At 33.1% G+C, this 18,037-nt stretch overlaps 1 protein-coding gene across 2 annotated transcripts in view; it reads right to left on the bottom strand.

The window, feature by feature from the left end:
* LOC109080955 (bone morphogenetic protein receptor type-1B-like) overlaps nucleotides 1–18,037 on the bottom strand; it is a 48,411-nt gene that overhangs the window by 14,730 nt on the left and 15,644 nt on the right. For both annotated transcript variants that reach the window (XM_042723181.1, XM_042723182.1), the window contains one exon: nucleotides 12,265–12,494. In XM_042723181.1, the coding sequence (XP_042579115.1) occupies nucleotides 12,265–12,343 (79 nt within the window). In that variant the 5' untranslated portion in view covers nucleotides 12,344–12,494. The remainder of the gene's footprint in view (nucleotides 1–12,264; nucleotides 12,495–18,037) is intronic.

The following is an 18,037-nucleotide window of genomic DNA, read 5'->3' as shown; positions in this document are numbered from 1 at the left end:
ATAACCTCTATATTCATTTAGTAATACTTTACAATATGGTCTCACTTGTTAACATTAGTTAATTCATTAAAATAAAATAAAATAAAATAAAATATTTGTCATTACTCATTACTCATAATAATCATAGTGACCAAGGAATGTTAACAACTTTTGATTTTAAAAATATACTGTAAAATGTTGAAATTATCATTAATAAAGATTATTAGCTATTATTATTATTACTATAGAAATTTATTATTACATGACATGCAAAAAAAAAAAAATTGTGCGCACGATTTACTAATTCCTTCCTTCGATGTACTAAAACATGCACACGATTACTATTTCGTTCCCTCGATTTGCTAATTCATTCCCTCAATTTGCTAAATTGTGCGCACAATTTACTAATTCGTTCTCTCAATATGTAAATTGTGTGCACGATTTAGCAAATCGAGGAAACTAATTAGTAAATCGTGCGCACAATTTATAAATTGAGGGAACGAAATAGTAAATCGTGCACACAATTTAGCCTACCATTTTTGTCCTGGATGCCATGTGTGGGGCTCGACAGAAATTAACTAATTTTAACTAATGCAATTCCTATGGGTTGACTGTTCAAATGTGAAAATGTGAATTTCATATTTTGGTTTAAGAAAAAAAATAAGTAAATAAAATAAAATAAAATTTGTTAAAGGAATGTTAACAACTTTTGATTTAAAAAATGTAGCATTAAAAGTTCAAATTAACATTATCAAAGATTATTAAATAGACGTATTGTTCATTTTAATACTAGCTAGCTGCAAGTTAGTTAATAATTTTAATGAATGTAGTTTAAAAATGTGAAGCTATAGGTACAGTATATCAATAATTAATTTGTAAACAAATGCAACTTGATTTTAAAAAAACTATTTTTAAATGTGTTTAAAGATGTTAAATTTAACGTTAACTTTATTAAATACAGAGAAGTTGATTGTTAGTTTATTTTGACTAATGTAGTTAACTTAAATTAACTAATGAAACTAATGAAATAAATAAAACTGCACCGATCCCAGCGGCACTGGAGATACGCCATCCTTCGTTTCTCACCCGCGTCATTCTCCATCTGGCTGTCAGAGCACTAATGCTGCTCACTGTGTAGTGAGTCATTTACATAATATAAACACTGACTCGCCCAACTATTTGACTACTTTTCTGGATGACTAGAATATTAGTAAAAATCAGTAGTTGTGAACACTTTACTGAAAACAAATCTGTACTGAACATACAGCAATTACACTCAAACAAACATTAGAACATTTATTCTATTAAAAACTCACAGTAGACAAGCAGTTATGGTCAAAGAAAGATATGAAATATATCACATATATGTTTCAGCTAAATGTCTGTGTTTGTCTGAGTCTTTGGCTGATGATACATGGGGCAAATTTTTGAGCAACTTTGCCAGGCAACTTTTTTTGAGCAACGTTGCTTGGGACTTTCTCATTGAGAACGTGTATCAAATTTCTATCTGGATACTTTAAATCAGTCGTAGGCCCTGTGTCTTACCTGGTTGCCCATTAATGCCTACATTAACTAAAGGTGCTGTGTATAATCAGCCTGTCTTTCGCTTCACAAACATAGATGTTCTGTATGCCAACAGAAAAATACAGAGTATAAGAGTTCTTAAAGATCTCTAAAAGAAGAACGAGACTTTTTTTTTTTGTTATGTTTGAAAATGTATAATAATATTTATAATAAAAGTTTGTTTACACTTTATATATTAATCAAAATGAAAGTAAATGGAAAATTCAAAAATTCAATGAATAGTATCATACACATTTCTGTTACAATCACAATTCTGTTAATGTTTTGTTAGCTTACAAGTGAATATTATGTTATAAACATTATGAAAACATTACTATATCCTAACATATCTAAATATATGTTAAATATATCAGGAATTCATTAAAAAAAATACACATAAGACATTTGGGACATCCTATGAAAAGAGACTAAATATGAAGATTTTAGTAATTATTATTAGCTAAATGAAATAACACCAGAAATGAGAATTAAATTAAAAAAAAATTTTAAGATTTTTTTTTAAATTAAATAAAGAGACTCAAATGTCTTGATTCACATCTAAAAATGCATAACTAAATATTTTTCAGGATTAAATGCATTTTAGAGCAGCCTATAGTAATTATAATTAGCTTTATAATTAAATAACAATAGAAGTCAGGGATGTCCCCAATTACACAGCAAGTTACAGCTTTCACACACACACACACACACACACACACACAGCTTTACAATTAAATAAGAATGGGATGTCCCCAATTACACAGCAAGGCACAGCTTTCACACACACATACACACACACACACACACAAACAAACACTCACTTAGTTTACTTATTACAAACTGTATGTGCTATTGCCCTACACCAACCTACACCTAAACCTACCCCTTACAGAAAACTTTGTTTACTTTATTTTTATACCAGTTTTATAAACGTGGACATCCCCAAAGTAGGTTTTTGGAGATTTTGTCATGTTTAGCACACTTTTGGGTACAAATTTGTCCCCAAATATGGTTAAGTAGGCACACACACACTATCTTTCTCTCTCTCTCAACCAGAAAGAGCTACAACCTTTAACCTCAAAATCCAACCACATCAGTGTCCCAATCAAATCATACACACCTGTCAATCAAAACCCAGAGCCATCAATCAAACCTGCAGGGGTCTGGAGATAATGGATCAATATGCTAATGGAATGAAAGGAGATAAATATCAATACAACAGATGCAAGAAAGTGAAACTGCTATGAGAAGAAGGAAAGATAAGACATGGTTGCTGGATGGACAAAAGAGAGCTACAACTGTGTCTTTATCTGCTGGGCTTTGTCAAGCAAGACCAGCCATCTGAATGGGCCTGAACTCAATCAAAATCTCTTTTTTCGCACTCTGTCAGTCTGATGGTTGAATAAAACCCCTGAGGACAGAGGTTTTCACACACAGAGACACTTTTCATTCCTTTACACAGCCAAATAATCACTACAAATCTGTCAGAGAAGCCTGACTGCTCCGTGAAGCTGCTTCCTGCTCCTCATTTACAGTTTTATCTACATCTGTGAATCTATTATGAAGATTTAAAGGAACCTAATGTCTATATAGACAATAATGTCAGGTTGTAAAAACAAATGAGAAACGTGCCTGCATTACAATGAGAAAGTACAATAAAAAATTAAATAAAAATGTTCAATTTACGTTCAATTTATAACATTCTAATATTTAAAAAAAAAAATCAATAGTTATTTGAGCTGTAAAGTTGTCTAAAATGTCCTTTTGGGGTGTGATTACTTTTTATCTCTTTTACATCACTTCCACATCCCTTCTGGATATCCTTGTTCAGATACCAAGAAAAAACAACAGTACTGAAGCTAAAGAGCAAACACTTTATATCTATATTATTTTGCACATTGTACTTTTAGACAGTTTTATTGGTATAACCACATCTCCTGTTCTACATACACCGAGGTAGGAATCCAAAATGTTGTCTGTGATAGGTGACAGCATGCCACCAAATGCAGGCTAAAAACAACCTGCAATATTCCTGCAATTAAAATATATATGCAATAATATACATCTGCTGTCATAACAGGCAGACCGTGTCTCTTGTCGGTGATGCTTAAAATGCTTTTCAGAGCTGCGTGTTTCCATGGCTCCTCACCAAAAGTTCTGCAACTGTCTGTAATGTAAATAAAGAAAATTCCACTCATATCTGGTATGAAACAGCGTCTGCAGTTCCAAGTGATTTTGACTTTCTGTAAAAACAGACTGTTCCATGTTAATTAGCTGGTGTGATAACCCTGATTTAATTTTCCTGGAAGCATCTAAACATCTTGGGATGACATAAGTTTGCTGCTGGGTAATGAGACGGAGTCTTTATCTGACGCTCACACAAACAGGCTGCTAACAGCACTTCATATAATCAAGCACTGACACCATATTAAGACAGCAAACACACAGTGAATGCTGCTGTTAACACACCGCGAGCGTGAGTGATGACTGCGCAGACGGCTTATGTGCAAACCGTGGCCTTGTGTTTATGTTTATGCTGAGATGTAATTTGCAAGGTCATCTTGAAACTTAATCACGTGACCCTGAACATTCCAGCGACCCTTCACACGGATACACACACACACACCACAGCCGCCACACTCTATGAAATATAAAATAAACACCCCACTTTCAAATAAACAGCAGAAGGAAAACCCAGGCTTCCATTTCAAGACTCTTTCAATGACATGAGAGAAACAAGAACGACTCTCTGGCCAACAGCGAAAACTGAGAATGCATCTTTCACTAACAGCAAATCAGTTAGTGGGACGGGTTCAAAAATAGTGAAACAGAATTAAGCAAAGCACTTGAGGCTGTGCTATATTGTAAATAGAATAGGTGCATTAATATGGAGCTTTGTATTGTGATTACAATCGGTTTAAAAGTCCTTGCGCGGGGCACAGGAATGGGCGTTTTTACTGCTAGATTAAATATAAGTATCAACTTTGTGGGCTCGCCGTCTGAATGTTTAGGACCTGAAATAAATAAATATTAAGGGCCAGATTTATTAAACAGGGCAAATTAGCGCAAGAGCGCAATTCCAAAATATCGTCGATGGCCGTGAAAATTTCTGCGGGTGATTTACTGACAACACACATATTAAAGAACACAGACACAACATCTACTTGACCAAAGCAATCTACCAAGCGCAGCACAAATTAGCGCAAGGATATGTTCAATACCACATGCTCTCTGTCCTCTACAGTGCCTCCTCCTAGCAACAACAAATTCAGCCATTTCAAGTGCAAAATAGTTTATGACATGCTTTTTTTGGGTGTTAAATAATGGCATAAATGGCAGTAATTTGACGAGCGCAAATGTTAATAAATCTCGTTGCGTGATTCATTTTAATACTCTCCTCCCATATATTTTGCATCTGAAAGGGAAACCCCTACAAATGCATATCAATAAGGTCAGGTGCACACCTTTTCAGCACTAATTCTTGGTTGGGTACAAAACAAATTGTGTCCATGCCTTTTTAGTGCTTATTCAGGCGGTTTGCACTGGCACAAGCTGTTAGTAAATCTGGCCCTATGTCTGCTTTTTAGAACAAAGAAAAGGAGGATAGTGAGCATGTGGCAACATTTTGCATATTCATGCATGAGTGCATCAAAAGATAACAAAAATTGTCCATGCAAACGTGGCTAATGATGACTATTGGCCATATTGTTAAGGTGGGTTCACATTTACAATTGTTCTGCCAATTTCTGCCCCCAAAATCCAGTCATTTTCATAAGAATCCACACGATTGGGAATTTCAAAAAGGTGAAAGTTTTCCCTTGCAGATTTAACAGCTGGTTCAAGTTGGTCTCATGCGGATTCAACATAGTGACCTACAGAAAGCGGCTTGGTTTCTGTGTGAGCTGTGCTTCCTCCATTGCTAGACTACTGACAATGTTCAATGGATCTTTTTGCCCGTGAAATTTTGCTAATGTGACCAAACAGAGGGAGTGCAAACTTTTGAATCATTAATATGTTATAATAATGGACACAATATTGATGCTGTATTGATGTGAATGTTGAACAACTTTTAAGCTGGCACATAGCTCATTTGTACATCGAAAAAATATATATAAAATAGTGCAGACAGAAAGAAAAAATGCATTCTTTCTTTTTGCCAACTTAAAGATCTCTATAAATAAAAACTGAAGCTTTGTGGATTTCCAGATAATGTTGGTCAGCTTTCAGGTCATTTTCATGTTTTTAGTTTATCAAACTAAAAATATTGAAAACTCATCTTGCACTCATGGGCGTATCAACATTTCACTTTTGTCCAAACAAATGATTTGTACAATGAGAATATCCCTCCCACTTATACTACCTGTCACAAGTCATGGCTGTGATGTAAACCAAAGTTTTTAGCTATTTGGAAAAAATAACTGGCTATGCTTTTCAGTATATCCTTTCCAAAATTTCTATTTTAACAGTGAATATTTCAACAAGAAAGAAGTCATTTCAGTGAACTCCCACAGTTCTCACTCTCTGCTGTGAAATCTGTTCATGATTACTGTATAAAATCCTTTCAGCACAAACTGAAATAAAAGAAGGCCAATAAACCCTCAGCTGTCTGTCCAGGTGGGGTGCTGGAACGCTCAGCCTACGGATCAGGCGAGAAGTGAAAGGTGGGAACAGGTGCGTCCACGGACGGGGTCAATACTAAAGATAGAGAGATGAAAGAATGGGCCGATTATAAAGAACAGAAGATAAAGGCATTAAGATGGACTGACACACAACACCTCCAAATACCAAATCCAGCTGCTTCCTTCCCATTATGCACTTGGGTAAGAGTGAACCATAGAAATACAAAGACAAAACAGAGTTTCCCAAACTGGGGTTTGAGAGTTGATGAAAAAATCATAAAAATGTAAAATTAAATAAATATAAAAAATATTACAATATAAATATAATTATATAAATATAATATAAATTTAAACATAAAATAAATGCTCATATAAATATATAAAATATATAAAAAAATAAAAACCTTTAATAAACATTTTAAAAAAACAAATATCTTATTTAGGTCTAATTTATTTTTATTTACTATTTTTTTATTTTAAAATGCACATTTCAAAGCAGCTGTATAGAAAATCCTGATGTTAATGTTTATAATGTCTTAGTATCTCCATGCCTCACATTTGCTTTGAGCAGATTGATATTATATACAAGCAATTACAAGCAATACCTATGGGTCTTTATAGTTCTTTTGCACTTTAATTTTTAACTTTATATATTTTTCTGTATTGCTTTATTGTATTTAAATGTTCTTGATATTATATACAAGCAATTACAAGCAATACCCTGTTATACTGTATTGTGACCACTTTTTTGAAATAATCGCAATACTGTGACAATACCGTATACCGTGATTAAAGCATTAGCAATTAATAGCAACAGGAAAATTTGATACCGGCATATCCCTATTACTAATATATTAAATTAAAATATTAAGCGGTACTTCTAGTAAGTATTTTACTGTAAAGGTTTTCGGCTGACAAATTGTTTTGTTTTTTTTATTATATAATATATATATATTATTATATTTATATATATATATATACTATATATATATATATATATTTATGTTTATGTTCATATATATACATATGTTCATGTTTATTAACAGGCACTATTTTTTATGTTTTATTTTTAATTATTTACTTTATATATTATACATTTTATATTTTACTATATGTGTACTTTTTAAATATAGTTACTATTCGAGTTGAAAATGATTGTCCAAGCCGAAACACAACTGTTATCTTGTCACCTGTTACTTTTCTCACCGCTTTTCTCACCACTCAAATTACAGTCGTTTTTGATTGCCAGACAAGACTTTGCTGGGGCGGATATTAAAAATTAACAGATTCAAATGATTAAACATTTTAGAGTACAAAAATGTACAATAAAACAAGAAACGCCCAGAGGTTTGAATGTGAACATGAGTGTTGCTCCTCATCATTAACCTCCATTAATAATACACTACAGCACCGGCTGCAGGCTCCAGGCTGACTACACACAGAGTGCTGTTTCTGAGTGTTACTGTTTGCCATACCACTGGTCTCTATCATTAAAAAGCCATTAATAAATCAAGAAAGTTCAGGCTCCAGACTGACTCTCTCACACACACACCTGAGCAGCATTCGAAATCCATTAAGTGAGTTATCACACAGGGACCGGAGGCTCATTCAAGCCTTGTTCTGTGCTCATGACATGAGTTTATTTAGGTGAGTACAAACACACTCAAACCTCACTGAACACCACACTGTTAATCAAAGAAAGATGAGAAAACCATCACAGAAGTCGTCACTGTCTTAATTGTTTCATTCACAATTCATTTCAACCCATGTAAGAATAATATCCAATACATTTTGTCCACTTCTTGAGCACAATTTACTGAAAATCATGTCTTTAACAGAAATCTCCACTTCATTCCTATGGAACATCCCATAAAGCTTGTCTGCATTAGCTACAGTAATTATGGGGGGTGGAGCTTAGCAAAGAGTCAATTACAAAGCATGAAAACTGATATAAACACACAGTATGTGATTGTAACATGAAATATTCGCATCTACGCTTGCGTGCTTTGGATAAAACAATGGCAGGACGAGTCACTCCACTGTGGCACCAAAATATGTGACTAACAAAATTACATGCAAACAAATCTCAGCTTCTCGCTCTTGTTTGGTCTCAAACGCTCTTTTGTTTTCTTTTATTCCTCCTTCAACACCTCTGTCTTTCCCACACTCCAAAAATCCAGCGTGGAGCTACATCTGCTGACTGTCCGTCACAATTTTCTGGACTCCAGCCATCGAGATGACTGCAGCTGGATGGCCGTGATATAGTCTCCCAGAGCAACTTAAAGCAGAATATTATCGTTTAAGAGCGACTACACTATAAAATGAAATCTAAATCACTTAATTTATCCAACAGGTGGCCACTGACGGTAAAAGACAAACCTGTAACGAGTCCAACCATTATTAATCAGTGCCATCGGAGAATAAACCTCCCAGCAAAAGAGGTGAGAAGGTGATGAGAATGCTGATGAAAGGCAGTTTTTCCTCTGGGATATGAGACGTGCCCTCTGTCCAAGCCAAACAGGAAGTGAGTATTTCAGATGGCGCTGTCAGTGAGGTGTGACTGAGAAGACCATCACACAACTGCAGGACTGAAACATTTTGTCTTTATTATTTTCTCAATAAATTAACTTTCTGTGATTCTAATGCTGCCTGATCAGAAATCATAAATAAACCAATGTTGGCCCAAACTGATTTATACCATTTAGTATTTATCTAGCTGGTGGAGCAAAAGAGTACCACCACCAAACCTCAAAAACTAGAAACCATGTGAAACCAACTAAAATCTTCATTTATAGGGCTGCAAGAATCGGAGAAAAATAATCAAATTGAAATAAATAAATAAATAAATACTTTTTAAAAAGCCCAGGTTTGCTTTGCTTGTTTGTAGTGCCACACATAAAATTTTGCAAATAAAGTTTATATCAATATGACTATATATAATATTAACCACAAAACCACTACTACTACTAGTAGTAATAATAATAATAAGTGTACTGTAAAATAAAAGTATTATTATTATTTTTGTTAATATTATTTTATTAAATTATTTTGTTAAATTAAAAGATTACAAACATTACTGTTGTAATATTTCTTTGTATAGTAAATTGTAATATAAATAACATATCAGTAAAATAAGTTTACTATTAGTATTGCTAAATTAAAAAATATAACTATTGTAATATATCTTTATAAAAAATAATAGCAATAAAATTAGTAAAATTTAGGTATTTATTAGTAGTAGTATTAATATTTATTACTAATAACAGTAATCATTTCACTTTGTCGCACAACAGTAAAATTACAATAAAATTAATTGCTGTCTTAATTTCTTCATTTTCAAACATTAAACTATCTTATTTTTGGTGGAAAACTGCATTTTTGGTGGAGTCCTCTTTTTTCATAAGTTAAGGTTTATAAGCACTTCTTGCTACTAGTTTTTAAAGATCCCTGGCACAAACTGTGTTCCCAAATGCACATTAAAAACCCAAACTCACAGAACGTGTGAAGCAGCATTTACTATGAACCAAGCCACTCTGAAACACTGAAAACACCAGCGTGTAAAAGAACACAGTGTCGTGCTTCACTCTGAAACATGCAACACATGCATTCATTTAATTGAATCACAGCCATATTGCAATTTGGGTTTCATTTCAAATAATTGTGCACCCATACTGGTTTATATATTCCATGAGCAGCAGACCCGCATCCAATCCCACACAATCATATATGCTGACACTCAGACATGCATGAGGTGGCGTGGCGGCAGTGAGAGTGATGGAGAGGCTGAGATGCTGTGGACTGTAAATAAACTCTGACAGAGACTCTGCAGTCTCCGCTTCACTCGCTGGACAGCGGATGAGTTCATTGTGCGCCTGGGTGTCCGGAGACAGGTCTGGACCATGTCTGAAGGTTATTATGGGATGAGAAATGATGGAAATGGCTGATGATGGAAGCTTCACTCTCTCTTTATCGCTCAGGATGCAAGAGAAAGCATGGAGTGAACACAAAAAGGATAGGAACATCAATCTCTTTCCCATCTTAGATTTAATAAATTATATAGATTTAATAAATGATCATTTTACTTACATTACAATATAAAATTTATTATAATTTATTATTAAAAGTATTTAAACATAAATATTATATTTTATTAAATACTATATTATTTTACTGATTGCATTATCCATATTTCATATTTTTATTCTGATTTAATAAATATATTTATATATTATATTTATTAAATGGTATTATTTATATATGTAAAAAAAAAATTTATATATAAAAAAAACTACTAGATCAGTGTTATATATTTTGCTGACTTGTGTACTTAGATTATCATAAAATGTTTTGAAGAATGTTTAAATTCAGAGAAATAGCCATTTTAAATAGTGGTCATTGCGTCACCTGCCAATAGCATCATACACCCTCGATTTCCAGTTTTGTTTGGTAGAAAACATGGAAACACCAAAGACGCTTTAATATGTTATGCGTTTTATTAGACAGGTGACGACTGCACAGAGTAGCATTATAGCAGAACTTTCAAACATATCTAGTATGATAAAACAGCGCTGCTTTACCCCACATACGCACGACCAGATGGAGCAGAAGCGGTCGACTGTGGCATAATAAAAGTTGTGTCACGCTTGTTCAACAGCCTCGTTTCATTTCGACGGCTTTCAGCCTTACCCTGCTTCATACTACGACGCTAATAAATCTTTGATACATTAGCTCCTCCATGAACATGATTTCAGCCCGAGTCCCGTCGGATTGCATCCGCTGTGGGGATGAAGACCACGACTCCCATGATTCCACACTCTGTGACTGCGTTTTGTTTGCATATTGTGCCTTTAAATAATTGTTAATTAATTTACATTTTATTACTGAATCATTTATTAAATAATATGATTAAATATACCATTTAATAAACATCACAACCGCGCTTTAAGCAAACACTATTTTAAAAGAAGTCTGTACATCACTGAGTGATTTCAAAGCTGGACCTCCAACTGTGTGTAAAACAAGGCTCAAGGCACACTACCAAACAAAAAAACACACACAGCAACACCTGGCTGACCATTTGCCACACCATCACTACCACAAAACACGACGTACACCATGTACTGTACATACTAACAAAGAAATACAGATCAATAAGTTGTAATTAAATGACATTGCATCAGATAAATATCAGTAAATTATAATTATTTATGTTTAACTAATAATATTTATTATTGATCAACAAATTTAAATAAAATTTGAAAATCTAATTTAGTAAAATATATTATTGTAAATAATTTACATTCTACAGTACTTTACGATTTAATTTCATTATATTATAATACAAATATAAAAAATAATAAATTTAAACAAATGTTATTGAATATTTCTATTACATTATATTTTAGACTATATTGTTAATTTTTATATTAAATAATTATTTATAATATAGTTTTATTTACATCTATCACTAAATAAATATCTCTGAATCCCACTTCAAGCAAAAACATTTCATGAAAAGTAGTTTGTTAGGTTTGAAACTTTGAGACACTGAGCAAAAATTAAAAAAAAAAGTTAGTGAAGAGAAAAATGCATATAAGATCTCTTTAATCATACTCGTTTCTCCTAGATGGGGATAGATGGCAATGACTAATTTGTAAACTTTTACTTTTGTTCTTTTCCCCAGTCTAGCATATTTGCTTGCAAATGCAAATGGAGACTTTCATTCAAGTAAATGACACCAGTAATTTCATCTGTTTTCAATAAAGTCCCTAAAGAGATCTTAATAATGTGCTCAATCATACCAAGACACAACAGTCTGCAATCAACAGTCAACAGAGATCTCAATATGAACTCAAGTATTTCTCATCAAATGCACCAAAAACTAAATTATCTGCTTTTAACGTTTATTTTATAGCTCTATACTGACTGGATGTCAACCACTGATAAAGTGAAACATAACTTAGAAGTCAATTAAAGTATCCTGAGCTATACAACAGAATGTGAATGTGTGCGGCGATCCGTATAGAAACCAGCTGTATTACAGATCCTGCATTAGACACACACAGAACGGCAGTCAGTAAATTTTCTTAAGGTTGACACTCACCCAAGTTCTCCTCCACGAGTCCCAGAAGCCCAATGACCAGCACACAGACCCAACGCAAGCAAGTCCTCAAGAGATCCATCTTCTGTGAGCGCAACTCCAGCGAGCGAGTGAATCCCTCAGCTGTCTGCTCAGCACACACTCTTGAGTGTGTGTGTGTGTATATGTGTGTCCTCTACAGAATGTGAGAAACTGCACACCCCACAGCAACCTCAATCACAGCTTCACACCGACTGCCCAGCGAGAGAGAGACAGAGAGACAGAGAGAGAGGGGAGGGGGTTATTCACAGTCTTACACACAGTAGCCTCAGTGTAGTTGGGCCAAACCCCACCCCCCACTTTGAGACTACGCCCCCATATTTTCACCTCACCCCCCTTTTGCCCTCTTTTTACTAAACACACTGGCTGAATGCAATACAAGCATTTTATTTATTTATTTTTTTAAATAAATTTTGGCTTAAATGGCTTAAAATGTCTTAAAAATGAGTTAAAACAAGAGATGTAAAAAATCCTGTTATGAATGACAGGTCAAGTTAAGTACATTGCATTGTGGGATAAAGTATTCCAGTCTCATTTATACTGCACATTCCTTCAAATGTCATCCATGTTTTCCAAGTATACAGATAGTTTACATACCAGGGTTTTTATATTTAACTAAATTCAATTAACTGGAAAAAAAAAAAAAAAAAACATAAAAAATCATCTAATTGCCAATGTAGATTTATCATTTATTACAATAACAAACCAAATAAAGTTAAACAAATAAAACAAAATAAAACCTAATTCAAAATATTAATATCTGTAAAAGTATGAAAATACTATTGGCAAAATCTGGCACATTTTACATAGATGTTTATGTATTTGTATGTCACTGATTAAATAAATAAATAGATGATACTAAAATAACACTACCGCATACTGTGCATACTACAAAAATGGTATGAGTATAAGCTAATATGATATTTCAAACAGCCACTCTTTCATGCATGTTTGATTAACAGTGCAATGCAAAAAAAAAAAAATCATAATTTATTACATTTTAAAACAAAATAAAAGAAAAATAATCACATTTGTTGAAATTTTTAGCAAAAAACACATGGTAACATAATTCATACTACAACAACATTGTTGTACAGTATCATGGTTACCACAGTTATTGGCACTACTATGAAAATGCAGAAGGGGCTGTGCAGATCAGAACAACTCAAACACTTCAAGAAAAGAAAGAGAGCTAACTAAAACTAATAAACAAGTAAACAAGAGAAAGAGAGGTCAAATGAACCGTGCTCCCTTTCACTGAGGCTTCTGGATAACCAATCAACCAGTAAATCTGTGAAACACACACACAGACCTCTCCCAAACATAACGAGCAGTGATGGAGGTCATCTTTAAGCTTTGACCTTTGACTCTTTTTCCAATTTGTACTAGGTTGACCTTTAACCCATATCAAACTCAGTCAGAATGAAGCTGGAGCAAAACAAAACCTTTTAAAGTAAAGACAAAAACACACTAGCTTTGTTCCCACCTACACAGGCCACATACTCACTGCTGTTAAATACGATTGTCACTCCTTCTCTAAACACTTGACCCTGTTCTGTACACAGAGTTCTGATATTTACTGAAGCGACAACCAAACTTAATCTTAAAACATTCAGATTGTGAAAACACTGCTAGAAAATAATTTTCCTACTTGGACTTGTCTTAGAATTGTCTTGTTTTCCAGTACAAATATCAAAACATTCTTAAATCGAGATACAGTACAGTAATTCTTAAAACTTAAGTCTATAAAACTTCTCAAACATTTACACGTAAAACAAGAACAAATATCTACAGATGGGGCAGAAAAGACATAAAAAAGACATAAGCATAATTCAATTGGAAAATAAGATTTTTTTTCTTAAGCCATTTTTGGCAGATATTGTTCTTAAACAAAACAAACGTTCTATTATTTTTGATAAAATTCTTATATAAACTGAGAAAAGTAAAATTTAAGATTTTTACTCACTGTAAAAAATAATTGCTATGATTAGTTATCATGACTTAAAATTCAACATTAGAATAAGTAATAACCCACTGATTCATATTAAAAAGGTAAGTGTTTGTGCTTGACTTAAAATTGTAACTTTATTGAACTTGAGTTAAGTTGGATATTTAAGTTATCTCGACAAATTTTAAGTTGTTACAACTAACTGCAGCAGCATTTTTTAGTGCTGGAAAACAAGACAAAAGTAGCAGTAGTATTTCTGAGTATTATGTATAGAAACAAATGATTTAATGCAGCAATGTCACTAAATGCACAACTGAACTCAAAAATGTATGAAAATCAGTACTGAATTAAATTTTAAGGGGTCATGAACTGAGAAACCAAAATTCCCTTCATTTTTTTAAATATAACAGGTCATTGTACTATAAAGACATCCTGTAAGTTTCAGAAGTCGAAACTGTCGTTAGTCTAAAAACAGATTATATTGATGGCAGTCTGCAAAAATGAGAGTTTTTGGAATGTTCTACTCTATGATGTAATAAAGTGGACAAGCACCGCCTCCACAGATGATCAACGGCCGCTTCGACATCACTGCCTGTTTAACCCCGCCCACCGATTTGCACATGTAGTGTTTACGTGAGCTGCGAACACGCAGGTCTACGCTGAAATCAAATAATAAAGATAGCTCTAAAGACAACAAGACGCTGTGCATTGCCAAGTTGAGGAAAAAAACAGTCTTTGCCTTGCCTTCCTACTGATCCCAATGTTAGGAAAGAGTGAATGAACTTTATTTTTAATGAAGTTTCAGACGAACAAAATAGTTTTTTGTTCACTTCATTTTACTGCGGAGTATTTATGGGTTTTTAACCTAATCACAGCAGCGTCCATCTATGAGAAATGTACGCTGTCAAACATACACAACTACTAACCAATCATAGCAGTGGGTGTTTACTTCTGAGTCTAAAATCCTCCATGCGTATTCAAACAGAGCGTTCAGATGAGGGGGGTCAAAAACAGGACAGAAAATAGCCTATTACTTCTAAATTATGTTTTTTGATGTAAAAATCTTGATAACATATTAAGTGGACCTCAGAGAACAGTACAAAAGGCAGTTCATGACCCCCTTAAGTGTATAAGACAACTTTTCTGTCAACTTGCAATGCGTTCTTGGTTTGCCAAGTTACCAAAATATCCAAAATGGCAAGTTAAATGACGAATCTTAGAAGAATGCCAAATGTAATGCTGCGTTCCTACCTTTTGAAACAGTCTTCATGTCAAGAAGTACGTATAAACATAGCACTGTTTCACATCGCTCCAAAGAAAAAAGTGTTTGTAATTGTTTGTCAAAGTTTGAAAACTCCTATAAATATTCCCCTATAACCACCTTTCACAATACAATCATTCCCTTCGGACTAAATCAAGCCCCACCCTAGATTTTTTTGTTGAATATCCTAATAAACCTATTTGTATTGGAAATGCATCACAATACAGAAGCAAAGTAGTGTGTAAATGCCATTTCATGTTACTTTACAATGCTCTCTAGGAAGGCAGCTTAGGGATTTGTACTGAAAAACATTTTCATTTATTTTATGACTGTTTGTGATGATCAAATGACAAATCTGATGCATTAAATCAGCAAACACGCATTCCCCACTAAAGCCATAATGGCAGCGACACCCTGACTAACACCCGCCAATCCGTTCCATCTGTTACCCGGCCCACGCTACAAACTCATCTTCCAAATGTTTGCTCCTGTTTTCACAGCTGACAGGAGGGATGCGTTAGTCTGTTAAAGGAGCGTTTGTCAGCTTTCGGTTTGTGTGAGTGTGTGTTTTGAAGCCATTAGGAGAGGTGAGTGTGCTGTCGCTGCCATTACGTGGTGTGTCATAAAGCGAAGTGTTGATTGTCCAAATGTGGAGGTGAAAAAAATCAGCAGCAAAAATAGATCTTCAGCTGTCTGAACAACACACGCATGCTTTTGAAAACAGTGATCACCTAAATAGCACTGAAACTAATAAAAGCATGAACCGTTTAATCCTAGACAACGGCTATGTTTCCAAACTCAGTGGGCTGCCTGTGCTGGCGGCATTTGAAGGCAGTAATGAAAGATATATTGGTTATATTAAACATTCCATGAAAGATATATATATAAATATATATATATATATATATATATATATATATATATATATATATATATGTGTGTGTGTATATGTGTGTGTGTATATATATATGTATATATATATATATGTAAGTATGTATGTGTGTATATATATATATACAGTATATTAGTGCTGTCAAACGATTAATCGCATCCAAAATAAAAGTTTTGGTTTGCAAAATATATGTGTGTTCTGTGTATATTTAATATAAATTTAATATTTTAATAATTTAATATTTAATATAAATACACATACATACAGTATATATTTTGAAAATATATACATGTATTTACATGTCTATCTTTATATTCATATAATTTATATTATAAATAAATATTTTTAATATATAAAAATATCATATTTCTCTGAAATATAAACATGCATGTGTGTGTGTATTTATATATACATAATAAATATACACAGTACACATACATACTGTATATTATGTAAACAAAAACTTCTATTTTGGATGTGATTTTGTGATTTTACTGTTATATATACAGTACATAAAAAGTTTATACAATATATATTTATATATGATATAGATATATCTATATATATCACAATATTACTATTTTTTCTATATTTTTGATCAAATAAACACATGACACACACACACTTCATACATACATACATAAACGTAATGTTTACCAAACTTTTGACCTGTACTGTTAAATATACATACATACATGTATATACCAAACATTATTAAATACAAGGTTTTAATACATTTAAAATTTTAATTAATTTAATTTAACATTTACATTTAATTTAAATTTTAAACTGATTACTGACTTTAAAACAGTAACAGACAAACAGAAAAGTCAATTAAAATACTTAACAATTGCATTTTTATATATTTAATTCTTACACTAAAAAGTATTACATACACAGTTTTAATATATTGAAATAAATTCAATTTAATAATATGATTTAGACTTTTGTGTGCTGTGTGTATCAAGTCAGTTGAATATGTTTTGGAACACATCTTGTGTGTATGTGTGTAAGAGAGAGAACACCTCAATAGCTAGGGTTTGCAAGAGAAAGGTCAGAGGTCAGTGTAATGACCTGAAGAGACTTAGCAACCCCACACCTGTTTGAGATCATCCGTTTGGTCACATGCCATTGCACACCAGTGTCTCCTGCTCTGCTATTTAGCAGTGAGCCATTGAATTCACAACAATGAATGAGCTATTAGCACATAAGGCAACATAGTTCAACTTTTAATATCTATTTTATGAGCGAGTTAATCATTTGAAGGGTTTTATATCTTTATTTATTTTTTTTTGTAAAGACTAATTTTTTTAATGTTGTTAGTGGTGTAATACTACTATTTTTATTTTATAGAGTGTGTTGTGTGCTGTGTATTATATATCCTACAACATTTAACCAAATGTAAACGACACAACCACAACACACTACAGGAATACTAGAAATACAGTATCCCACAATCCAATGCACTTGACCTTCAATGTTTAATGTTTTGATTGCAAAAACTGTCAAATCTGAAAACATTTTTACATAAAATTGAATAAAAAATAGCAATTTTAGTTCCAAAATGATGACTGGTCCAATGCACTTGGACACCATTGCACACCACTGTCTGAGAGCGAGTAAATAATGACATAAA

This window comes from Cyprinus carpio, chromosome B5 (genome assembly GCF_018340385.1).
Source record: "Cyprinus carpio isolate SPL01 chromosome B5, ASM1834038v1, whole genome shotgun sequence".
NCBI lineage: Eukaryota > Metazoa > Chordata > Actinopteri > Cypriniformes > Cyprinidae > Cyprinus > Cyprinus carpio.
The sequence above is the reverse complement of the archived record's forward strand: the minus strand, read 5'-3'. Positions and strand labels throughout refer to the sequence as shown.